We start from the raw sequence: 24816 nt of genomic DNA, 5'->3' as shown, positions 1-24816 counted from the left end.
AAGATCCAGAGCAACTTGAACTCCTTTGGGGCTCCTTATGTGAGGCAGCAGCAACCTTCCAGTCCAGGGCTCCGAGACAGCTGGAAACACACACTGTCCAACCCCACTTTTGCTTAAGGCACTCAACTCCCACCTGCCCCATGCTGAAAATTGTCCCCAGCAGCAGCAGCAGCAAATTCTATTAAATGCTGCTACAGGAGGTCTCTCCAGGGGCTGCATGCCTGCTCCTTGTACCCATCCCCAACTGCGACTACTGGATCACAGGGTGCGGTAGGTGGGCCCGTCTCTCCCCCCCCCCCTCAAACTCAGCCTCCAAATGACCCACGCATTGCAGTCACTCACTCGTCAGTGCCAACCCAGTTTAGAAATCTCTCCCTTTGGGAGAAGCTGGAGGCTAAAGCAGAAAAAAGCTGCCACAAGAGCAGATTTGGGAGTGAGCTACAGTCACACTCGCAACCGGCACGTGGTACAGCCCCCTCCTGGGTCCAGGTGGGGAGGTCACAAAGAGATCTACAGTGTTACGTCGGGTTAAGAACCTAATTCGTTCTGGAGGTCCGTTCTTAACCTGAAACTGTTCTTAACCTGCGGCACCACTTTAGCTAATGGGGCCTCCAGCTGCTGCCGCCATGCCACTGCCACGCAATTTCTGTTCTCATCCTGAAGCAAAGTTCTTAAACCGAGGTACTATTTCTGGGTTAGCGGAGTCTGTAACCTGAAGCGTCTGTAACCTGAGGTACCACTGTACATGGAAAGTGGAAGTCAGTGAGGGAGGGTCAGGGGGAAGAGCTCTCTCTCTCTTTCTCTTAGGAGCAGGGAGGACAAGGTTCGCTGCTTTCAATGCTCTTATTATTCAGATCCTTTTATTTCTCACACCACACCCCCTGAAATCTTCCTCCTCTCTCTGCAGAAACAGCTCCCGGGGTCATTATTCTGTTCCTCCCACAGCCAAGGAGAGCCAAGGAAGAGGCACAGGGAAGCAGATGCAGAGGGGCTCCCGCCCAATGGTTCACACAGACTCATCAGAGAGAAAACAAAGCAGGGGGAGAATCAGCGCTGCCCCTCCCCCAGCATCAGCAGAGAGAAACTGGCTGGGAAGCCGGAGCAGGAAGCACAAGACTGCCAAGAGGATCCCTCCATCAGGCAGCACAGCGGGTGGGAGGGCAACAGAGGCAGCTGTGCCGCTTCCGGCCAGGGGTGTGTGTGTGTGTGTGTGTGTGTGTAGAGGGAGCAAGATGGGACTCTGTGCTGTGGCAGAGGCAGCAGCAAAGTTCCCCTTTCCACGGAGGCTGCTGCTGCCACCAACCTTCCCCCCTCCAACCCACCATCCACAAAAAGCCACTCTGCATTTGATGGGAAGTTCTCTTCTCACCTGTGGGGGGGGCACTTGCCCCTAGAAATACAGTGGTACCTCGGGTTAAGAACTTAATTCGTTCCAGAGGTCCGTTCTGAACCTGAAACTGTTCTTAACCTGAGGTACCACTTTAGCTAATGGGGCCTCCCGCTGCCGCCGCACAACTTCTGTTCTCATCCTGAAGCAAAGTTCTCAACCCGAGGTACTATTTCTGTGTTAGCAGAGGTCTGCTTGTGCCCAATGCCTCCTACTAACAAGCCACCACACCTACCCTGCCATGTTCAAATGTGGGAAGGAGCTCTGAACATGCCTGAAGGCCTCTTGGAATCCTGTGCACCAAATGCAAAGCAAAGCACCTTTCCCACTCTCTCTCTCCTTTTCTCCTCTTGCGATTACAGTGGTACCTCGGGTTAAGAACTTAATTCGTTCTGGAGGTCTGTTCTTAACCTGAAACTGTTCTTAACCTGAAGCACCACTTAGCTAATGGGGCCTCCTGCTGCTGCCGCTGCGCCGCCACTGCACGATTTCTGTTCTCATCCTGAAGCAAAGTTCTTAACCTGAGGTAATATTTCTGGGTTAGCGGAGTCTGTAACCTGAAGCGTATGTAACCCGAGGTACCACTGTACTGTATTGTCCTGCAGGTTGCTACTGGCCATGCTGCGCTTTCCCATCCCAAAGGAAGCCCAAGCGTTGAAGTGTGTGGGGTGTGCTTGTGTGAAATTATAGAAATGAGAACCCTGCAGAAGGGAGGAAGACCAGAACCTTCACACCTGCCCAGGCCAGGTCGCTGGGCTTCCCTCACTGGATGAGCCCCAGCATGGGGGAAAGCAGTTCTGGAGCTCAGCCATGGCTGGCTGGCGGAAAGCCCAAGGCACCCCCACCATGCCCAGGTAGCACAACTCCCCCTCCTTTGAGCAGCTGATAAACTGCCACACACAGAGCCAAAGGGTTAGCTGCTCCCTGGCCCATCAGCAGCAGGCTTGCCCCGTCTGGGGAGCTCCAGCTGACTCTCTGGGCACAAGCCTTTCCTTCTGCTTCCCCTTGCAGGATTTGACCTCCCGTCTCCACCACTGGATGTGCACCAGACCTCCCCGTCCCTGAGCTTTCCATTATCCTCACCGCTCACACATGGCTGCCCTTGGCTTTCGCTCTTCCCTCATCGCCTCTTCTCTCCCACGCAGCCCCCTGCTCCAAATGCAATTTCGCATCATTTAAGCCAAGATGGATTACGGGCGGGGTGGGGGAGGCAGTCCGCCCAAGTGCAGGCAAAGAGGCAGGCGGGGCCTCTCCTACACTCCTCGCCCTCCCCAAAAGCTTGCTTCTCCAAAAAGGACAAATATATTTGCAAGGTATTATTTGCAAGAGCACAGAAAATGAGGAGCCTGTCCCCGTCCCCCCGCACCTCACACTATGGAGAACGCCAAATGAAAGATCTCCTCCTCTTCCTCTAGGTTCAATAAGCCCAGATTCTTAGTGAGCTTGTTTTCATTCCTTGGCAAAGAGGGATAAGCCGGTTTACATACTGGCATGCAGGGTGTGTACAACACACATATCATGTATGCACGAACAAGCGTGCACACACACAGTGCCTAGCTGAGAGCAGGAAAGGTGCGTCAAGACCCCACAAAATGCCCTGGAAAGGCAGCTTTTCCACCTGCTCTCCGTTAAGCCTCTCTCCCCAGGTGCCAGCAGAGCTGCTGAACTCAGCCAGAACTGGAGATTCCTGCCAGAGCCAGGAATCTGGAATATGCTCCCAGACCGGCTTACAACTCCAGGGCACTATCCCTTCTCCCTGGACACACGTACACTCCCCACACACAGAGAGAAAGCTTCCAAGCCCAAAGCGAATGGTGAAGCAAGGCTTTTCAGTCAATTGACTTAGAAGTGGGGGTTGTGACACACAGCGCCCAGAAATCAGCAATGATAGAATACAAGCGCAGCAGGTATGGAACAGCTCGGAGTTAATGACAGACTCTTGCACCAAACTAACCTCTCAAGCAGCCACAAGACAGCTCCACTGACAGACCCAGGAAGGGGTGCGCTCTGTCCACTGCCATGGCAAAAGGCTGGCATGTTAGCCATGGGGAAGGCAATTGTGCAAGGTGGGGGGGGTGGGGGGGAGGGACTTGCCTGCTACTGGGAGCTTGGAAAACAGAAAGAAACTTTAAGAGACAGCTTCCCACTCCCCAGCAAATCTCTTTTCTACACAATCTGCTGCCTTAAAGCACCCCAAAGACTGGGCTACCCATTTCTGAGGCTGTCCTTGGGAAACGATTTCCATTGGATCCACCAGCTAAGCCTAAGAGAGCTTAGGCCGTCACACAGAAGGATCAATATATGGACTGTTTGCAGGTGGGGGAAATCGTGCCCTGAATACGAAAGGAAGAATATAGCAGCCAACAGGCCCAGCACCACCCTTCTGGGAGGCTGGTAGCGGAAGACTCTGCTTGGCAAGGAAGCCACTGGGGTGTCTCCTGCCAAAGGGATTTTCTATGGACTTTAATACTTTTTAATTGGTTGGGGTCTTATTATAGCTCTGCATGTGTTTATGTGGAAAGGTTTAATGAAGGTCAGGATAGAAACCCACAAGAAGAAACCAACAGAGAGAAACAAGGCAGAGTCTGATCCTCTAAAGGAGCGACCAAGAGGCGGCAGCCCATGCCAGCCATTTCTGAGCTGAGCTCACTTCTGGAAAAGGAAGACTTTGGCACTGCGGTGACTAGGACATGTAGATGACCCCCTTGCCTCCCCTCATCCACCCGCTGTCACCTTCTCGCCACAATGGGGCACCCCCCCACACACACACTCCAACTGTCTCCATTCACTTTCTGGCTGAGTTTCCTTCAGAGCTGAGCAGTCTCCCTCTGGGTACGTGATGACACCCAGGAAGCAAAGCCGCTTAAGAGCTATTCCCCCTCCTGGAGAAAACGGGGGGGGGGCAGGGGGATCAGACTCTGCCATTCCCAGGATTCTTTCAGGGACAAGGAGCCATGCAAGTTAACTAGCATAAAATTAGCATAAACACGCTGCGTTCCCATAAGGCAACTTGCACGATAGCTGCGCACAAAGCTGGAGGCTGTTCCCCTTCCCCCTCCTGGGCGCACGTGCCTTTCTTCCTCTGGCAACGAAACACGCCAAGTCCTCCGCAAGGCTCCCGAGGCCGGCCCAGTCTCCCTCCCTGCCTTTAATTAATTTTCAACAAATGTAACTCAATTACTAGAAAGCCTTTGCGCACCACCGCTGAAATGTGCTGGCTGGCCAGCCTTTGCAACCAAACATGCAGGCAGCTTGCCTCCGACCTCAGCAAACTCAGCCAATAGGGCTGGAGTTCCCTTCCCCAACCCTGCAGCCCAAACACACACTGTCCATCCAGCCTCTCTGGAATCCCCATCTTGCATGCATGGATCACAGTCTGTGAAGGTGCAGTGGCCATTGGGAGGGAGAGGGCTCTGTGCCCCTAGCCAGAAGGGACCACATCTCTCACGAGTGGCCAGTTCCACTGCCACAGCCACACACATCTCCTTTTCTTTAAAAGAGTGGGTCAGATGTGGGCCGGGGGGGGGGTGTTAGATACTCACCACCATCCAGCCCACAAGCAGCCGCAGGAAGACACCTGTTCATCATAAGCCACTGGCACAGCTGTGCTGCCTACCTGCCTATTTGGTGGGAGAGAGTCTGTTGCTCTTTCTCTGGCTCTAACAGGGCCAGAAAGATGCTCACGTGTTCCACAAGCCCATTTCAAGCACCACGGTCATAAGTTCAAAGAGCCCATCTCCTCCATAGTAGTGTCACCCAAGCCCACAAAGGCCCAAACTCTTCACGGTTCTCATGGCAAGGAACATGAGGCTCCCTCCCCACTTTGGCCACCAGGATGGTCTGTCAAGGTTGCAGGTTCAATCCATGTAAGGGATAGCTGCATATTCTTGCACTGGAGGGGGTTGGACTAGAGGATCCTCAGGGTCCCTTCCAACTCTATAATTCTCTATGACTCTATGATCTTGCAAGGCTTCGTCCTTGGTCTTTTAAGACTGGAGAAGTCAACTGAAGGAAGGAAGTTTGAGTAGCAGAACTGGCTCAGGCTACAGTTGTGTCAGTCAGGACACACTTACCGTATATTCTTGAATTAAGAAGCCTCCTCTGCTGCCTATCAAAACTCTACATCCTGCCCCTATCTCAACGGAAGAGCCAGAAGGGAAGCTCCCAACTTCATTCAGATAATTCCCCCTTGAAGCCCCCATTCCCAGCAAGAGGAAGGAGACGGTGGCTGGCAAAAGACTCTCCCCTTCAGGATTCAGCATGGTTCTGCTCGGGCTTCAGCTTCTGTGAAATGGCTCCTCAGAGAGGAAGAGAGAAGAGGAGAATCCCACTCAGATCTCTCTGTGGAGAAGAAGATGAAATCTCACGCAGCAGAAACTGGAGCCTGGCTGTGAATCTGAGGCTGCAGCAGCAGCAGCTTCCCTTGGCAGAGCCTGTCAACAAGGGCCTGGTGCGGACTCGCTTGCCATGGCACTTTGCCCACTTTCAGTCTCACACCGGTTTTCACACCACTTGGCAGTTTTATTTCCTCAAACCAGGAAGGAAACGTAAACAAGTCCAATTCAGGAGAGAGTGGGACAGCCACCTCTGTCCACAATTTGCAGAAGTGGAAATCACTAAACAGGAAGTCATTAAACAAGCTCAAGGCCACCCTCCAAGTCAGGTGTCAGGCACAGACGGCCCTGGTGCACAAATTCTCCTTGTTTACAACATGCTTTGTGTTGGGGGGAGGGAGAAAAACGCAGGCCAAATCATTATATTCAGGGACCAAATTTGACAGGTGGGTGGAGTTGCTCATGTGACAGCACAATGATGTCAGGTGACCTTTTTGTCCACAGGGGTCTTGCAGAGTGCTTTGCAAAGGGTTTCTGACTGGAAGCTACCTCCAAACACCCTTTCAGCTGAGCCAAGTTTTTACCTGCGTGTCCTACAAGATGTCAGATGTGGGGCATGTGAGAAATGAGTTGGCTGAAGTGGTCTGGCAGCCATAAATTTCCCCCTTGCTGGAGCAGAGCCTATAGGAGGAGCCTCCCATCCCAGAGCTCATTTGAAGGAGATGGAGGCTTCCAAGGCATAAATCAAGGGAGCACCAAAGCCCTTAACCAGAAGTGCAGGTTAAGGGACAAGAGTCCACAAGTCCAAGAAATGTTGGTAATTGGGGCCAAGACACAAGCCAACCCCAACCCTCTGTTGCATGACACCTGCCAGAAGCAGCATCGCCCCTTTTGTCCAGATTAGATCATATGCTAAGCGTTAGGATATACTCTGCTTAAAAGCATCCGTGGGTCTTGGAAAGGCCCCCAAGGAGAGCCAAGATGTTCCTCCTGGGGTAACCCCCTTCTTCCTCATTCGTGGTCAGGCAACCCCCCCAGGAAGGCTCTGCCCTGAGGAGGCTCCAGAGGAATCACCAAACCCATCAGACCAACAATTTCCCTTCCAAGACCAGCGAACCTTCCACGAACCAGGCGAAACTCGCCCGCTTGCCCTCGGCTCTGATCGCGACCCTCCTGGACAGACAAGTGGGGTGGGAGGTGGGGGGAGGTTGGCTTCCATTCCATTAAGGGATAGGGAGAGGGAGAAGCGGAGCTTCTAGGTGCCCCCCAGTTCCGCCTCCCCGGGCACGTGGGGGCTGCGAAGCCGAAGCTTCCCGGTGGAGGGCGCTTCGGTCGCCCGACCCCCATCCCTCTTACCTGGCGCAGGTGCTTGAGCAGGTCGGTGGCCTCCTCCTGCTTGCCTTGCTTGACCATCCCCAGCATGTCCTGGATAAGGCCGATCCGGCGGTGATACGGGGGGAGGCCGCCGCCGCCGCCGCCGCCGCCGCCCCCTCCGCCACCGCCCCCCTTGCCAAACTTTTCTCCGGATCGCACGACGAGGGAGGCCAGGAAGTCGCCGCGCTCCCGGGGCGACGGCAGCATCCTCCGGCGGGCGGCCGAGGCGGCGGCCTGGGGGCTGCCGGGCAGCGGGCAACCCTTGGTCTGCTTGGCGCCCATGCTGGATGGTGCCCAGCCGCCGGCCGGCCGGCCTTCAGCGGGACATGGCAGGCTCCGGCCCACGAGGAGAAGGCGCTGCTGTCGAAGCGCGGGGCAGCCGCCGGCCCAGGAAACACCGCGGAGGCGAAGAGGAGGGGGAAGCTGCAGCTACGACGGCAGCGCCTTCTCCGGGCATCTCCTGCGCGCCCAGCAAGTGCCCCCTCCGGCTCCCGCAACTGCCTCCCTTCCCCGCCCTCTGGCAACTTCGGGAAAACTGTTGCACGGCAGACCGAAGAGGGAGGGAGGGAAGGAGGAGCCGCCAGCGACGGAGGAGGAGACCGAGACGTGCCCGCCGAGTGTCCCCGGCGAGCGAGCGAGACTCTGGCTGCTGCTGCTGCTGTTGCCGCCGCCGCCTCCCTCCGTCTGGAGCTGCTCAGGCGGGGCGGAGCCCGCCTCTCCCCGACCGGCGGCGGCCTTGTGTCTGCCTGAGAGAGAGAGAGGGACCGCCCGGCCTCCTCCTGGCTCCTCCTGCCGACGGCGGGGGGGAAGAGGCACAGCCGCCGCCGCCGCCGCCTCGCCCTGCTCAACCGGGCTGCACGTGACGAGCGCGCATCTGAGGACGTGCAGAGCGCGCGCGCCACGGAGAAGCAGCTTCTCGGGCTCCCCCGCCCGTCCTCTTCACGAGCAGCTGCCGCCGTATGGAGCTCAAGGGAGGCCTCGCCACGAGTGGAGCCGGGTGCTTCAGTGGCAACACACGCAAACACACACACACGGGCGTGGAAGACGCCTCCCCATGCGAGACCCAACTCAGGTGAGGCGGCGCCTCCCGCGGCTCCCCCTTGACACTGGCCACCGGAGGTGGCCAAGGAGCCCGCCTTCTCGACACCTGGCCCGGGGGAGGGGGCTGCTGTGAGGCCCGGGGTCCCGAGCGCCTCTCCTCTCCTAGATGAGGAGCCACCTCCCCTCTCCCCACATCCCGCGTGTGGTTTCCCGCGCCGGGGTGGTTTGCTTCCCGCGAAGCGTTTGGGACTGAGGAGCGGAGGTCTGGGCGGGCGGCTCAGCCCCGGACTGCGACCTGGCGACCTCGGGGCGCTGTTAAAACTACAGTTCCCATCCCGCTGTGCTGGCCCGCGCTGATGGGATCTGGAGCCGTCAGCAAAGCTGCACTGCAGAGCCGCCTTCGAAATGCTCAACCCATCCAAGCCTGGAAAGCAGAATTCATTGGGGGCTTTTGCCAGCGGGCAGTGGATCCACTAATGAACAGCTTGCCACGCCCCCCCCCCAAACCAGACACCACAAGCCAGCTGGATCGTTCTGTGTGGAAATTCATTCGGTGGAATGAATCTTCCACACCTGTGGGGTGTGGAAGATGCAGCACTTCTTCAGAAACTCTCCCACAATAGTAAAGTTTCCTCCTTGAATACATTTGGGCTTCAGAAAGTCTGGCTCAAGAGCATTTTAAGTAAGTAGGTTCCCTCTATTTTTATTTTTTATTTGCCAGGAAAGATGTTTTGCAAAGCCGCCTTAGTGCTTTTTTTAGTGAGCATAAAAGCAGGCAACTCCCTGAGGTTCTGATGGGCAGCTATTTATTATAGATCTTGGCCTCTGAATATCAACTTTAAAAATACCAGATGGGTTGTAGGAAGCCATCTCCGCTTTCTGTCCCTTGGGTATTAAGTCTTTTAGGAGGGGGGGCATTTATTTTCAGGTGCCTGTTATGTAGAGCACCCAGCAAGAACTGCAACTGCATCAACTGACAAGCCAAAGTGTTGTCACAGGAAACATAGGCATGAATATTCCTGCTTGCTCTTGGACCAAACTCACCCATTCCAGTTACCTCAAAGGGGATCCTGTCGCCATCTAGTGACGGCTTCCTGACACATAAATTGTGAGGTCCAAGGTCAGTTTCACAGAAGCCAGTTTGGGCTCTCTCCACATTGCCCCAGCATCTGGATTGGCAACTTGAGGTGGTAAAAACATCTGGATTGGCAACTTGAGGTGGTAAAAACAGGGTGAGATGGTGGTACCTCAGGACCAAAATGCTAGGCAGTGGAAGCCCTCAAGGTGGCTTTGTGAGTCAACCAGGAACTCCCTTCCAGAATCACCGGCCTGGTTCTCTGGGTACCACCTACTGGACTGTTGCCTCTTGGCTGCTGGGAACTGAAAAGCCCATATGGGTTTGGATCTCATTGATGATTTTTTCTTATCGTCCATTTGAAGCTCAGATTCTGGTACACAGCTCCAGATCCTGGCCCCATAGAAAGCAGAAGTTCCACATAGGAGAGTTGCCCTGTGATCATTCTAGGTGCCCTTTTCCAACTCTCTACAATATCCTTTTTGAGGTAAGGTGACCACAACTGTATTCAGCTCCAAACGTTATCACACATAGTTTTGAATACAGTGGTATCTTGGTTTACGAACAGAATGCGTTCTGAGAGTCCGTTTGACTCCTGGAACCATTCAAAAACCAAAGCGTGGCTTCCAATTGGCTGCAGTAGTGTCCTGCAGCCAACCAGAAGCCACATCGGACATTCAGCTTCCAAAAATCGTCCAAAAACTGGAACACTCATTTCCAGGTTTTGAGTGTTCAGGAGTCCCATTTGTTCAGAAGCCAAGGAGTTTGGCTTCCAAGGTACGATTGTAATGACACTGAGATATTGACAGTTTTACTTCCCTTTCCATTCCTAATGATGCCTAGTAAGGAATCTGCCTCTTTTTTAAAAAACAAAAACAAAAAACAGTTGCTCCATATGGGGACGACATCTTCATTGAGCTAGCTGCTACAAACCCAAAGTCTCCTCCTTGGCCACGTCAGACCCCATGAGAATATATGTGAAATGAGATTTTGTGCCCCAACATGCATCACTTTAACTTGTTTATACTGAATTGCATTTGCCATTTTACTACCCATTCCCTGGGTTTAGAGAGGCCCTTTTTGTTTAACGACCCTGAACAATTTGGTATTGTTGGCCACCTTCACTGCTCAACCCTAACTGTAGATAGTTTTGTGGTGGCTTTAAAAGAGGACGAGACAAATTGATGGAGGAAAGTCTCACACTGGGTGTAAGGTGCTTCCAGAAACAAAACACTCTCAAGGGAACTGAATGATAGTAATAAACTTTTATTTTGCAAAGCAATATCCACATCTTACAAACACAAAAAATTAACCTAGGAGAGAAATGTCATTAACAAATCAGTTACTGACCACCAAGCCCAAAGGTAAGTCAAATGCCACCTTAACTCTACAACATCTCCTGCAGAGGAAGCTGTAGGTGGGTGGGGGGGAGAATAGGGAAATTACAAACCTTCATATCATGCCAGAGAAGCAAATTGGAATGGCAGGTTTCTAACGAGGAAACAAACAGAATCAAAACTGATTCAAGTAATAGTGAAAATGAAAAAGAAAAGAGGCAAGATCAATATGATCCGAACAGCCACTGTCACATTCCACTTGTACCCTCCTGCCTGCAAGTGTCTGACTTCTACATGCCCACCACCAGCCCTTCCTCCTCCTCCTCCTTGCAGATCAGCTCTGAACCACAACTACAATGGTCTAGAACGAACCATAAAAGCAAAAGTTAAGAGAAACAACATTCTTCTTCTGCAGCCCACAATCTATTTTCCATTTAAAACTTCTGTTTGGTTGGGATTTTAATTTGAAGAGGATGCATTTTTTTTTTTAATCCACTACCAGACTCCTTGCCCAATCCTAGATCCTGAAGGTCTCTGGAGATCATCCCCGTATCTTGGAGACGTGACAAGACACCAAGCAAGCAAATGAACAGACAACAGACGAAGGAACTCTTCCCAATGAAAGCAAAGCCACACATCACGTCCTTCTGTGCAAACGCTAAAAAGCCATTCTCAAAACTATCGTGGAAGAAGAAACAGGGTTGCTTTGATATGGAAAGATGCTGTGGCTGCCACCAGAGAGGGAAGCTGAAGGGGGGCCCATTAAGGCAACCAGCAATGTCTTCAGAGCAGGGGGAGGGCGCGATGTCCTAGAACTCTCTACATTCTTAAAGAGTGAAACTGGAAGTGCAAACTAGGAAGCCACTCCAACGAGTGAGTCCGGAGTTGTACCCGCCTGGACAGCATCCCTTTGCAGCACAAACTGGCCCTCAGCATCTCTCTCTGCAAGCAAAAGGCACGGCAAACACCAGGCCTGGTCCCAGGGGGCAGCTTGCCCCAATGCTGGCTGCCACTTCCTTTCACCATCAGGGACTCGCCCCCCCCCCCCCACCAAAGCCCAGCAGAAGTTCCCAGTCTGAAGAGCAAGAGCTGACCTACACACGAAGATAATAAAACTGCATCATTCCAGACAAGGCGCTCAAATACCTTCCCACATTAAGAAGATAAAAAATACCTGCACCTAAAAAAGCAAGCGTGTCTGAGAGGCAGACAGCCTTGAATCTTGCCTCAAAATTCTAGTTTTCTACAGATTGGAAGGTGGTGACACAGGTTCAGCAAACCAATCTTTCTCTCATACACCCTGGCCATACTGTCTGGAATGGTGCAATCCCAGGAATTCTGTAGCATGTCACTTATCTGCATTAAGGGGGGTGCACTGCAGCAGCCTGATTTGAGGTCCAGGATGGCACCAATGGAGATTCTGCCTGTGTTGGCTTAAAAAATTAGCAACACTTAAACAAACAAACCCAGAGTGCAAAGTGGAAGATGCTGCTCTTGCTTTCCTTAAACTAAAATTACAAGTACGCCATCTTTCCTAACTACAGCCAGTATTAAAATATGAATATGCCAGGTGGGGGTTTTTTTGTCTTGTTTTTAAAGAAATCTAGAAATGTTGGTATCTTTCTGCAAGCAGGGAGGAATTGGGAAGAAAGAGGAACAAACACATTGACTCAGTGGCTTTAGAGCTGCAGTACAGTAGCAGAGAGGTGTGCCCTGCCTCAAACACACTGGACAGACCATGGGGGAAAATAAGGTGCTTTTTCTGAGACACTTGCAAAAGGCATCCGGACTGTCCCACTGCAGCAAGACAGACACACAGAGAAATGTCTCTGGCTCCTTCACAAAACAGCCTGCCACGAACAGGCAAAGAGGCTCCCCACAGCCCCGGGCTGTATCGGCTTAACTTATTCCAAGTAGACTCCGCCTCCTATAAATAACCGTTACAGGCACTTAAAACGTCTTTGGTTGGAATAACCCAACGTCACAAGATAATTAATTCATAACGAACCAGGGTCTAGTTCTGGGTTCGGCAGGCGATGGTTGCAGCAGACACTGTCACTTTTGGAGAAAGGAGGCAGGGGGTCACGCTTCTGAGAAAGCAACCTGGAGGAGGAGAAGCCAAGAAAGAAGGGGGGGGTGAGCTACCCATTGTGGAAGCTGGCACAGTGCCCCTGCCTGTCACTGTCAGGGCAGAACTAGGAAGTGGGGCCTGGGTGGGAATCAGAAACTGCACACAAGTCCAACTTGCATTGAGCTCTTCACTGAGCTCCACCCAGGAAAGTGAGCAGGATGGTGCAGCAGGGGCTGGTCACACTTTGCTCCTGCCTCTACAAACCTGCTTGGCTTCTGTACTGGCTGCGGAGGAAAAGAAGCCCCTTTCTTTCCTTCGTTCCCCGAGTGTGGGGGCTGGGCGAAGTCATAGCAATCCAGCCCAATGCAGGGTGCAAAGGCCAGCAAAGACGGCAAGCGGACTGATAGTCGAGAGACAAGTCACTCTCCTCCTCTGCTGGGCTTTCACACAGGATTTGCAGGAGTTAAAAGTCCTCTTCCTGAAGGCTGCACATCAGTACCAAGTGGGCAGAAAGAGGGGAGCGCTCTTGGCTTCCACTCTGCCAGCCCACAGCCTGCTTTGTACTCTGAAGGCAAAGGAGGGATGGAGCACTCTGCCTATCCTCCTCCACCAGAACATTCTATGAAGGAGGAGGTGGAGGCAGCTGGTAAAACATTATGTACACTAATATTCTTGGGGCTAATTTACCAGGCTGGCATGAGTAAGGTCGAGTGGCTGGGGCAGAGGGAGCAGCCTGGCAGGCCAGGATTCTACCCAGCTCAGTGCTGTCTCTTAAGCAGATGGGCTCTCCAGGGTTTCAGGCAAGGTTCTGTCTCGCAGCCCATGTCACAAAGGAGACCGTCTCGGAGACTCCCTCCCTCTGCCTGAGCCATTGACCAGAAGAGGAGCCGCACCCCCACATGCCTGCCTGACTCTGGGGTGGCTGCGCACAAGCCGCCCAGTCAATTGAGGCAACGAGATCCCATTACGTGGGCACTCAAGGGCTCCTTGCCCACCTACCTTTTCAGGACAGAACTCTGAGTTGCTTTGCCGCAGTTTGCTGGGCCTGCCTTTGATGACTGCATAGCAGAACATAGTGATGACCATCACAAAGAGGAAGTAGCTAGTGTGCATTAAATGCAGGTTGATGAGGGAGCGGTCGTCCTGCACAAAGGAAAGAAGGGGGGGGGAGCTGAGATTTTTCTGAGGCTGCAGGAACTCTACATGCAGTTTCCACCAAGGATCGGGGCGGGGAGGGAAGCATCCCCAAGGCTGTGTTTTGGACACAGCGGATCCCCCCCCCGGCATGTACAGTTGCAGAATATGAGCACGTTGATCGATTCACTGTAACCGCATCACTTACATCCGGGACAATAACCGTCAGTTTGGGATTCAACGCGTGGTAGACTTTGCCAACAGCTCCTTTGTAACACCAGAAAGGGTTGTAGTCTTGGGCATATTTGGTGTTTGAATCCCTCGCAGTGGTGAAGATCTTGTACCAGAAGGTCGCGTTGATGTATGTCTCTGGCACACAGTGCGGTGGCTGGCTGAGGAGCGAAGAGACAAGGGTGAGCTTGGTTGGTCAAAGCACAGCACAAAGCCGGCCTGAGGCGCAACTCTGCCACACTAAGGTAGCTAAGCATTCCACACCCCTCTAGCACCTTGATGGATTGATTCCCCATGCTGCCCGTTCTCAAGCCCCTCTCTTTGAGCTCCTGCCCCACTTTGTAAACTGGCTCTGCCTCCACCCCACCCCACCTCCGGCACCAGCAACCCATTTACCATGCAAGGGTGTGGGGCAGCCCTTCCATGCAGCTGTGCGCGCCCAAAGGCACTCAATCAACCATGGGCAAATTGAAGAGAAAAATATTCCGTGGGTTGTTTAGCAAGATTGCTCCCCCTCAGCTCAAGTCCCACTCATTCATTTTTGGGAAGGGGGCCCAATCTGTATGTAGATAAACTACAACCTCTGCTTGCTGCTTCTTGAAATATATGTATCAAAAAGCCAATTAAAAGTTTTTAAAATATGAAGAAGCGTATGAATAACCCTCAAGGAAAGCCACTTCTTGAACTGTCTCAGGGTCACAGAGGCAAACCTGAAGGCGTTAAGCCGCCTCAGCAGCAGATGCTTACACTGTGACAGGGAAGACCCCAGCGGCAGCCGTGACGGTCATGCAGGTTGTGAAGACAGCCTGGTCACAGTGGCCGTGCAAGACGCAGTCATCCGAATTCCAGGCAGCCGGCAGCGTGAAGGTGATGTTGATCTCCTCGTGTGCTTCTCTGCCTTTTGGGGGGATTGGCAGGGGGGAGGGGGGATGAGAAAAGAAAAACATTGAATTAGGTTCAAAGTAGAAGCAGGTTATGCTCAATAAGCAATAATCAAGGGGAAAGCTGCAGCTGCAAAGAACTGCAAAGAAGCTTTGCTCCGGCCAGCTCAGGGTTCATTTGAAGCAGAGCGCAATACTCAAGAGTAGACCCACTAAAATTAGTGGGCCCAAATTAGTCATGTCTAAGCTGAAGTACACATAACTGAAACAACTGCAAATACTTCCCCCTTCCCTCCCAGCTTAATTCTCCGACATTTCCCGGTGTCTGTTTTTGGAATGCATGCCCCACCCCCCACCCTGGGCACTCCCTTGTAAAGCGCCACAGACACACATGGTGCTGTATTTGCAGAGAGGTGTGTGGACTATGTTTCTGCTCCTCTGGCAATCTCCCACAGGGCTCAGCATGAATTCAGCTGCGAGTCCTGTTGTACCTGAGAGTCCAATTTGGTGTCCGAAAATGGTGGAGCTCAAGTGCGTGACATTCCGCGAGAAGCCCCCAAAGGGCTTGAGGGGATCCAGCGTCAGGGTGATGGCAACCGAGGTGTTGATTGGACCAGAATCCTCGAGTGTCTGTGGCGACGGAGTGGAAGGACGGGCCTGACTGCTGGTCATGGCACTTTCTGGGGTCGTGGTGTCATTTATGAGGTGCTTTAGCGTTTCATTCTCCGAAATGCAGAAGTCGAGGTCGTTGAACCGCAGAAGGAAAGTATTCCAGTCCTTAAAGACAAACGGGTCTTGAGTGCCCCTCCGGCTCTCAGCTCTCACCACATCAGTGCCAAACACTCTGTGTCAAGACCAGCTCCGGGGAGCCAAACCCAACCCAAAACTAACTTCAGAATGTGATCAAGTCAGTTAAATCACAGTGAAATCCTGCATTTCTGATTCAGCTGGTTAGGAAACCAAAGGTAAAGGTAAAGGGACCCCTGACCGTTAGGTCCAGTCGTGGACAACTCCGGGGTTGCGGCGCTCATCTCGCTTTACTGGCCAAGGGAGCCAGCATACAGCTTCCAGGTCATGTGGCCAGCATGACTAAGCTGCTTCTGGTGAACCAGAGCAGCGCATGGAAACACCGTTTACCTTCCCGCCGGAGCGGTACCTATTTATCTACTTGCACTTTGACGTGCTTTCGAACTGCTAGGTTGGCAGCAGCAGGGACCGAGCAACAAGAGCTCACCCCGTTGTGGGGATTCGAACCTTCGACCTTCTGATCGGCAAGTCCTAGGCTCTGTGCTTTAGACCACAGCACAAATTTCACAAGTATCCTATCATCTTTTAGGAGGCAGAATGTCCCAGAAGAAAACAGAAGAGATCTAACCTCCCTCCCACAATTCTACAGCAGACATGCAATGAAATGACAATTGTCAAGTTTGTGGGCCTTCCCCATTCTTAGCATTTCAAACTTGAATGGTCAATGCCCATTTGTGGTCCTAGGAGGGTGGCTGCAGAACAGAAGCACCTGAATTGTCTTATCAAAATGAAATCTGCCTTAAGCCTTTGGACCACTCACTCCTCTGACCCAGGCAGCCCAGAGTCTTTGGGCAAAGACAAGCCATCTTTTGGCTCCATCCCCCCCAGAAACCAGGCTCCTGTCCCATAAGGCAGTAAATTCATTCCTGTCCACGTGGTGGTATTTCTCTCCAGCCCAAAAGGCAAAGCCTCCAGAGCACATCCACCCTTGGGGTATGCAAATACAGACACTGCTTTGTGATCTACCTCTGTCATTTCAGGCGACTTGATCTCCTTGATTTTGAAGAAATAGCCCAGAGTCAGGAAGGCGATGGCCATGGCACTGACACTGATCATGAACACCACCAGGGGTGGGCGGCTGCTGATGTAGACCTTGAGGTTCTCCAGAGGGTTTATGTTGAACATTATTCTGGTCAGGCCTACCTGGAAAACAGGGAAACCGCAAACTGGAGAGAGGGAACCACACTCACTGCCGCCAGGAACCCCAAAGGCCTAATTACTCTGAATGGCCCAGAACTCGTCCTGCAGATTAATCCAATGATATCAAAGCACACAATTGCAAAGGCTTCAGGATAAATGGAGAAGCAGTGAGACTCTGCCAGAGCAAAGGCTTTTTGTCAGTACCTTGTCTGCAAGCAAACAGAAGGAGAAGTAGCACCCCCTGTCCCCCTCGCATTCACCCCATTTCATTTATGCAGATAGAGGTATAGGTTATTCTTCCCCACCATGAAGAAAACCGAAAGGGGCTGCAATTATTCTGGAAGATCCTTAGGGAGAAGAATTCCAAGAGGCTTCTGCCTGCTCTTTTTGATCACACCCCCTACACACACACAGCCTCAAGAAAGGGGCTGGATGGCTTGCTAGTTCCCCAAGCCATCATTAGATTCAAGTTCAGGGGCTCTAATTTCAAGAGCAAAAGTCCCATTTCAAGAGCACAGGATGGGCAACCTGTTTTATTTCCACCTCAGCTGAGAAACACTGGATTGTATTATTTTGTGGCATCCGGATACCACCATGTCTTCACCTCGAACCCACCACCCCCTGGGCCCAAGCACTGGCTAGCTCATGCACTTCCTAGGCAAGCGAGGCCTTGGGCCTCCCTGCTCCCACATTGCCTGAGTCAGGTGCTTTTGTTCTCCAGGTGGCCCTGAGAGCTCAGCCCCCTCACCTCTGCCTCATGCCCTTCTCTTGCGCTTGGGTGTGGCCAGAGAGAGACACTCAGCAGCCTCCCAGGGTCTTGTTACCAGGTCAGCAGTTCATGGTGAGAGATGAGAAGGCCTAGGAGAAACGTCAAGGAGCCCCTTGTTTGCAAGAGTGGGAATCAAAACAAGCAGAACCAGAAGAAAGCCATCTTATTAACTGTCATTATTTGCTTCACAAATGCCAGGTCTCCTAAAACTTGGATTTGAATTCTGTTTCTTCATAAACAAATCCTTCCCCTGTATCAAGACTGACATTCAGGAAGTTTGTTTTAAAAAAAACAACAAACAAAAGCAGACAGCAGAAAGAAGTTGTCCCTCCATGCCGTCGGGGCTGGGACTCTGGTGCGGGAGCTGCAGTTACCTATACTTCAGCAAAATTAAAGGTAATTTCAGGGAAGTTTTCCATAGCTAATGAATAGCAATATGGTCCAAGGTAACAGCCCCCTACCCCAGCAAGCTACTTGCAGCTCAAGCCTAAATTAAAAAGGGGGGGAGCCCCCCAAGTGAACCAGCAACCCAACCAGAGAGAGAAATGGTGTTTATGTTCAGTAGACCATTCAAAGACAGGAGGCAAACACCACTTTGAAAAATCTTTGTGCTCTCAGAGCAACACTTAACCTCACCAATGATATATGCATGTAAATGAGCAGCATGCATTTGTGGGTTTGTGGTGAGAAGTCCACTTCTCTTCCTCTGCTGCTTTTCCTCTTCACACACACACTGGATAGTCCCTGGTTAAAAAGCAGAGCCACGTGCCTGGGTGTACCAATTTAACTTGCTGGGAACACTTTGTGTCCTTTGGTTGAAAAATGAGAGAAAAACACCACCACCCCACACTGTCAAACATTACCCAAAGGTAAACAGCACAGGATGAAGATCCAAGCCTTGTAGAACAGGAAAGATCAGTTCAAGAGCCCGGCTGTCTCTGAAGCACGGAAGCAAACTTGGCGGGGTCAGCTGCCACTTGGAATACATCCAGGCGTTTAAGGTGATGCCCAGACAGACATTTCCTCCATCCGTGGGGGATTCTTAACTTGTTTTAGAAAAAAAATATCCAACTTTCCTGCAAAAGTTGAAGGTGGCTCACAAAGGAGGAATTGTCATACCTCGGAAGTCCAATGGAATCCGTTCCGGAAGTCCGTTCAACTTCCAAAACGTTCGAAAACCATATTGCGGCTTCTCATTGGCTGCGGAAGCCCCGTTGGACATTCGGGTTCCAAAAGAATGTTTGCAAACCGGAACAATCAGTTCTGGGTTTGCGGTGTTCGGGAGCCAAAACGTCCAAGTTCCAGGGCATTCAACAACCAAGGTATGACTGTACATAAATGCAATTAAAAATTCCTAAAGGTAGCAGCTGACAAAGACATTAAGTGCAGCAGCTGAAGAGCTACTAAAGGCCAGGTGGCTTTCTGGGAAAGGTGCACAGTGGCCGAAAACCATCATGGGGGAAGGTGGACCTCCCTGGGCAGGTGGGAGCACCAGAGCTCAACCACGGCTGCCACAGACCCTTTTCCTTTTTAAAAAAATATGCTTTATTGTTCATACTTGCATCTGTACATCAAATACAGATCTTCCCTATTGACTTCCCATAAGTCAGTTTTGTCAAAACGAAAATCCAACGAAAGAATATAAGTCCTCCTACAATATACTTCCTACAAAGGACTTCCTGTCCTTTCCCAATTTTTCCACTCTAATAAACCTATTGCCTCAATATATTACTCATGAAAGAATAATTTTCATACATATATAAATCTGTTTTCTCCCTTTGAACTTATATTAATCGCAGAGATTACTCACAGGCCCTTTTCCTGGCAAAACAGGAGCAGGCCAGTGTTGATTATCTCAATAGAGAGTTCTCTGTCAACCTCCTCAGAACTCTGTCCTCCTGGGCCTGACTCTGGCAACAGACTCAGCTAACAGAGCATTTGCTTGTGAACCAAGCAGGAAGGCTGAGGTCAGGGCAAGCGGGTTGCAGAGAGACTGTGCAAAGGGGAGCACTTACCTTGCCCTTATTAGGCTGCTCTCTCCCTTCAATTGCTTGCCACCTGTGTCTTATGTCAGAAGCACTTCAACAAGTCCACCTGAGGACTGGAATGTGTCTGTCTGCCTTGCCCACCAAGCTTCCTCCAGGGAATTTGCCGTGAATGCCAGAGAGGTTCTGCAACTGTTCCAGAGCTCCCAGACATTCTGTCAGTCGCAGGCACAGTGCATGGAGTCCCTGCAGGACACTGGACTCAGCTGCAAGTTGCCAATTCCTTCCCACTCCCTGCTTTTGAGATTGGCAACAGGCATTGCACAGGAGCAGTCTCTGCTCCCGCTGCTGACCCAACTCCCAACAGCAACTGTGGGGAGCAAGGAAAGCAGTGCAAAAAGGGTTGTGGGGCGGTGGGCATCCTCTCACAATACCTGGAACTGCTTCACCCACCCTGCTTTCCTTGTGCAAAAAGCAAGCATGACGGCAGAAGACGGGAGACAGAAGGGCCCCCCAAGTTCCGTCCACCTGGGACAGGAAATAGTCACCTGCGGGCGGAGCCTCTCTGCTACTGCTGGTCCCCCAGGTGCGGTTGCCTTCCAGTCTCAAGAGCAAGGATAAGAAGGATGGGAGCTGGAGGCCAGCAGCATCCGGAGGGGCGCCGCCCGCCGGCCACAGGTGCTCCCCTCACCTGGGATGGAGATGCTCCTGCTTCTAGCCTTTAGTGAAGGAGTAGAAGCCCAAGCCTGCCCTGCCCTAGCCCCTCCCCTTCCGCGCGAAGGCACAAGGAGCAAAGCCAGAGAGGCTCCAGGGCGGCGGCGGCCGGACCCAAAGGGCTGCTCCTCCCCTCCTGTTGCCGGAAGTTTCCCTCCTCCTGACCAGACGCTACCGTCAAGCAGGGAGGGAGGGGGGAGGCCCAAATCCGAGGAGGGCGAAGGGGCATGGAGGGGAGATCATGGGCGCCCCCCCAGGTGTGCTGGCTGGGGGGGGGGGAAGGACCATCCCTCATTCCCTCATTTTAAGCCCCCCCCCCCGGTTCTTCGCCCGCCTTGCCGAAGGAAAGCGGCAGCCTCTCGCTTCCTCGGTGTGCCCCAAACAGGCCTCGGGACCTGGGGGGGGGGGGCTTCTCCCCTCCCCGCCCAAGGAGACGCACTATTTGCGGTAGGGGGCACTCTGCACATGCGTAGAGGCCCGCCCAGAGCTTACCGGCGGCAGGCTCAGCGCCGGGGCTGCAGCATCTTCCTCTTCCTCCTCCCTCCGGTTGCTTCCCGGCCGCGGCCGCCGCGCGAAGACTCTCCTCGGCTGCCCCGCCCGGAAGGAGAAGCAGCGCGACGGCGGCGCAGCGGGGACAGACTTCCTCCGCCGCCCGCGAACGGCAAGATCCGGGTGACGTCAGCGCAGCGTCGGCCAAGGCCCGCCCCTCCCGAGTGCAAACGGAGTTCCGAAGCGCCTGCTAAGAATGCGGGGAGGGCGCGAGGGAAGCAGAGAAGGGAAAGGAGCCGGCTGGGGCTCTGGGCAAGGGGGGACCCGGCTGCGCCCTGCAAAGGTTGAGCCGGAGGAAGGGGGGCAGTCGCATAAAAGGCCCCTTCCACAGCAAGGGCGGCTCTTGCCTCGTGGCTCCACCTGGTCAGACTCAGGTCAGGTAACCCGTCACTGGCTTAGAAGTGCGTTACACTTAAAAGATAAGATGCGCCCGGGAACTCAAGCGGGGGGGGGGAGGGTGGTGATGAATGAGCTCCCTCGGTTTCTTTCTCTGCCTCCCCTCCCCCTTATTCTAATGGGGCTCCGGGAGGGATGGGGCAAGTGCGACGCCCCTCTCCGGTCATCTCACTGCAACTCGCATCATCAGTGAGCATGCATGACCCATGATCAGCCACGATGGGGCTTGCACTCGAGGGTCTGCAGGTTCCTCACGCCTGGAATATTTCTATGCACTACTTCCAACTGAGAGGTGCTGGCTCAAGCCCTCCAGCACACACTACACCCATCCTTCCCTCAGAAGCAGCATCTTCCTCACCACTGGGCTACTCATGTGCAACTCGGACCACGGCACAAGGGAACAAGGCAGCCCCCAACAGCCTGCTGCTAAATCAAGCCTTTGGAACCCCTCCTTTTTTCTTTTTCTTTTTTTTTGCACAGCTCCCTGAAGTCAAGGTGGCCTCCAGAGGTCCCTGATGCTGGAACTCTGCCATAGGAGGGCCCAGGGGATGCTTGAGACGTTGATGGGCTCCGTATGAGGGAAAGGCAGCATAGAAATGTAATCAATGCATAGATATTTCCCACTGGCTCCTCCCTCCTCAGCCCCAATCCACAGCAGGTTTCTTTCCCCACCATAACACCAGAGCTAATGGAAATCCAAAGAAGGTGAAAGTTGGAAGCCTCCAGACAGATAAAAGGACTTTTTCACACAACACACAGTAAAACTATGGAACTCGCTCCCACAGGAGGCAGTGGTGGCCTCCAATCTAAATGGCTTTAAAAGAGGATTGGATAAATTCATGGAGCATGTCCACTAGCCATGATGACTATGCTCTGCCTCCACTCTTCTTGAATACCAATTGCTGAAAACCACAAGAGGGAGGCCTCTTGTGCTCAGGTACAACTAGTGCAGGGGTCAGCAAACTTTTTCAGCAGGGGGCAGGTCCACTGTCCCTCAGACCTTGTGAGGGGCTGAACTATATTTTGGGGGAGGAAATGAATGAATTCCTATGCTCCACAAATAACCCAGAGATTCATTTTAAATAGAAGCACACATTCTACTCATGTAAAAACATCAGGCAGGCCCCACAAATAACCCAGAGATGCATTTTAAATAAAAGGACACATTCTACTCATGTAAAAACACGCTGATTCCCGGACTGTCCGTGGGCTGGATTTAGAAAGTGATTGGGGCCTTAGTTTGCCTACCCATGCACTAGTGTGTTTCCCATTAAGGGCATCTGGTTGGCCACTGTGAGAACAGGAGGCTAGACTAGATGGGCCGCTGGCCTGATCCTGCAGGCTCTTTTGATGTTCCTGTGTTTGTATGAAAGAAGCCCTGCTGGCTCGAAGGGGACACTCTTCTGAGTGAAGACCCCAATGACTGCAGCCCTGCCAGGTTGAAGACCACCAGCAAGCAAGAACTCCAGATGCCACACAGCAGCTCTGCCAGCAACATTTCAAAGTAGTAATACTAGGAATGTATTTCATTAGATGCTTCCCTCCAAAGGAATGATGCCCACTTCTATCTGAAAACCACCAAGCAACTACTGCCTGTGGTCTGTTCATCTGGCCTCACAGCTTGCTCCATCTTGAAGGCTGGGAAAGAGCACACAATGAAATTTGCACCTGAAACATGCAAGTGAAACAGCAAATCCGAGCTACAAGCTTCACTCCTGCCACCAACATCCAACCTGTGCAAAGAAGCAGCATTCTAGTATTTCTGCTCCCTTGAAAAGACTGAGCTATTTATTCCAAGGCCTGCCACAACTTCCTGCTGCCCAGTCACTCTTGCGCCTATGAAGCCATCCACTTGCTCACTCTGCTTGAGCTGTCACAGAGTTCTTCTGCAGAATACATGGCAGTCAGAACTAAGGCTCCAGTCTCCACAGACAGTGAAAATGCTGAGATCTGCCAAATCCAGGGTAGGAACTTTACTTGCAACATGAATCTTTGATAAAGTATTAATTGTATTGATAGGTAGCTACATATCAGGCTTTAGGGGGGGGCACACACACACTTGAACAGTCTTTTACAATGATAAAACACTGCGTTTACTTACTTTGTCAGGTATGATCTTGAGAAGCCATATTTAAACACATGAGGTTCAGTTAATTTTTTTAAAAAGGAAGCTTTAGAGACCAAATGCTGTTAGTTTATCCTCCCTGCTTCCTAGGCTCCAGGCTGCTCTTCTCTGAAATAAAAGCTCACCGCTCATGATCCCTCAATTTCCCAAAGCCCAAAACGTTTGTCTATGGATAAAAGTGGGAAGGGGCGGGCTCCCACTTTGCCAAGGGGAAGAGGCAAAAAACCCAAAGATGGACGACTCATGGAAAACTTCAACAGGGCAAGGCAGTAATGTTTTCTGCTACAGGCAAAAAATATTCTGGGTGCTTCACAACTTCCTGCAGAACAAAGGGGAAGGGTGTTGGAGGGAGAGCCACACAGAGAAGAGCTTCCCAAGGAAGAAGGAAGAAACAACAACCTTTGGCATTGGGGGACATTTGTGGCAAGGGAGAATGAATCAACCAAAGACATTCATGTCATGAGAACAGAAATTGTGACAGAATGTAGGCACACTTCCTATGCTGGGGGCAGTGATCCACCAGAAACCGGCCCTTGCAGCTGCTCCCACCAGCTTCCACTCTGGCTTCAGGCCTGAGTACCACACCCAGCCAGCCTTGGTTACCCTGTGATTTGTTTTAGCAGAGAGATGCAGGGGACAGAGTGCTATCCCCTGCTTAAACCCTCTGAGGCTTTCAATACGATTGATCTTAGTATCCTCTTTGAGCAGCTCTGGGAGTTGGCATTTATTGCTGTGGTTCCACTCCTACTTGCAGGGCCACTACCAGATACCAGCACTGGCAGACAAATGCTCAGCGCCTGGCAGCCTCGTTGTGTAGCCTGCAAGGTTCTAGATTTTGTCCCACATGCTGTTTAACATCTCCTGCTGGGGTGTGTAGTACAGATTTGTGATGCAGCAAGCATCAATATGCAGATGACACCTTACTTGCTCCTCTCTGTTCCATCAGAATCAGGAGAGGCTGTGCAGGTGCTAGGCTAGTTGACAGCCTACAAACGGAAGCTCTGTCCCTCTCTCCACCTGTGGAGACCTGGCTATCCCTTATTTTGCATGCACTCAAGCAGCAATTTAAAACTTATTTGTTCCTGCAGGCCTCTATTAGGTAACGTAATTGATGTAATTGTCAACTGTACTTTATTGCCAATTGTGATTTTGCTTTGTTTTTAGATGTTGGTTTTGTGGATTGTTGCAAGCTGCCCTGGGCTCTTGTGAGAGGAAGGGCAGGGCAATAAGTGCAATAAATACTTCTAAGGCTACTACTACTATTACTAAGAACAATGATAATTTCAAAAGGGCCTGCACAGGAGAGGCTCTCATCAGGCACACTATGGGGCGGAGCTTCCATTCAATCCTATGCACACACACAACCGTATTCTTCATATATATATATAATTTGAACTGCACATATGAAACCACCATGGTAGCTTTCACACTGTAGCCAACAGCAAAAAAAATAAATCACAAATATA

The 24816-nt window shown here is 52.0% G+C and overlaps 2 protein-coding genes and 1 long non-coding RNA gene across 5 annotated transcripts in view; 1 reads left to right on the top strand and 2 right to left on the bottom strand.

Moving 5' to 3' along the window:
* LRRC75A (leucine rich repeat containing 75A) overlaps positions 1-8143 on the bottom strand; it is a 29558-nt gene extending 21415 nt beyond the window's left edge. Inside the window, exon 1 of the mRNA XM_080983810.1 lies at positions 7078-8143. Coding sequence (XP_080839936.1) covers positions 7078-7377 — 300 coding nt within the window. The 5' untranslated portion in view covers positions 7378-8143. The remainder of the gene's footprint in view (positions 1-7077) is intronic.
* Positions 8144-8708: 565 nt separating this feature from the next.
* Positions 8709-11999, top strand: LOC308464467. Its single transcript, XR_013980064.1, has 2 exons — positions 8709-8818; positions 9577-11999. It is a non-coding gene; the product is annotated as an uncharacterized lncRNA (long non-coding RNA).
* TMEM248 (transmembrane protein 248) lies at positions 10462-20931 on the bottom strand. 3 transcript variants are annotated; one of them, XM_080983807.1, is made up of 8 exons: positions 20773-20880; positions 17561-17670; positions 16639-16815; positions 15357-15642; positions 14732-14882; positions 13962-14145; positions 13619-13762; positions 10462-12651 (listed from the first exon to the last, which is right to left on the bottom strand). In XM_080983807.1, exons 3-8 carry the CDS (start codon positions 16795-16797, stop codon positions 12631-12633), a joined length of 945 nt encoding a protein of 314 aa, XP_080839933.1. In that variant the 5' UTR covers positions 16798-16815; positions 17561-17670; positions 20773-20880; the 3' UTR covers positions 10462-12630. The 3 variants fall into 3 exon arrangements, with proteins under 3 accessions (XP_080839933.1, XP_080839935.1, XP_080839934.1); XM_080983809.1 differs by lacking the exon at positions 17561-17670 and having other exon boundaries at positions 20773-20931; XM_080983808.1 differs by lacking the exon at positions 17561-17670 and having other exon boundaries at positions 16639-16811; positions 20773-20891.
* Between the last annotated feature and the right edge of the window lie 3885 nt (positions 20932-24816).

Source organism: Podarcis pityusensis (assembly GCF_964106645.2).
Source record: "Podarcis pityusensis genome assembly, chromosome: 15".
Lineage (NCBI taxonomy): Eukaryota > Metazoa > Chordata > Lepidosauria > Squamata > Lacertidae > Podarcis > Podarcis pityusensis.
This window is presented reverse-complemented; position numbering and strand designations above follow the sequence as displayed.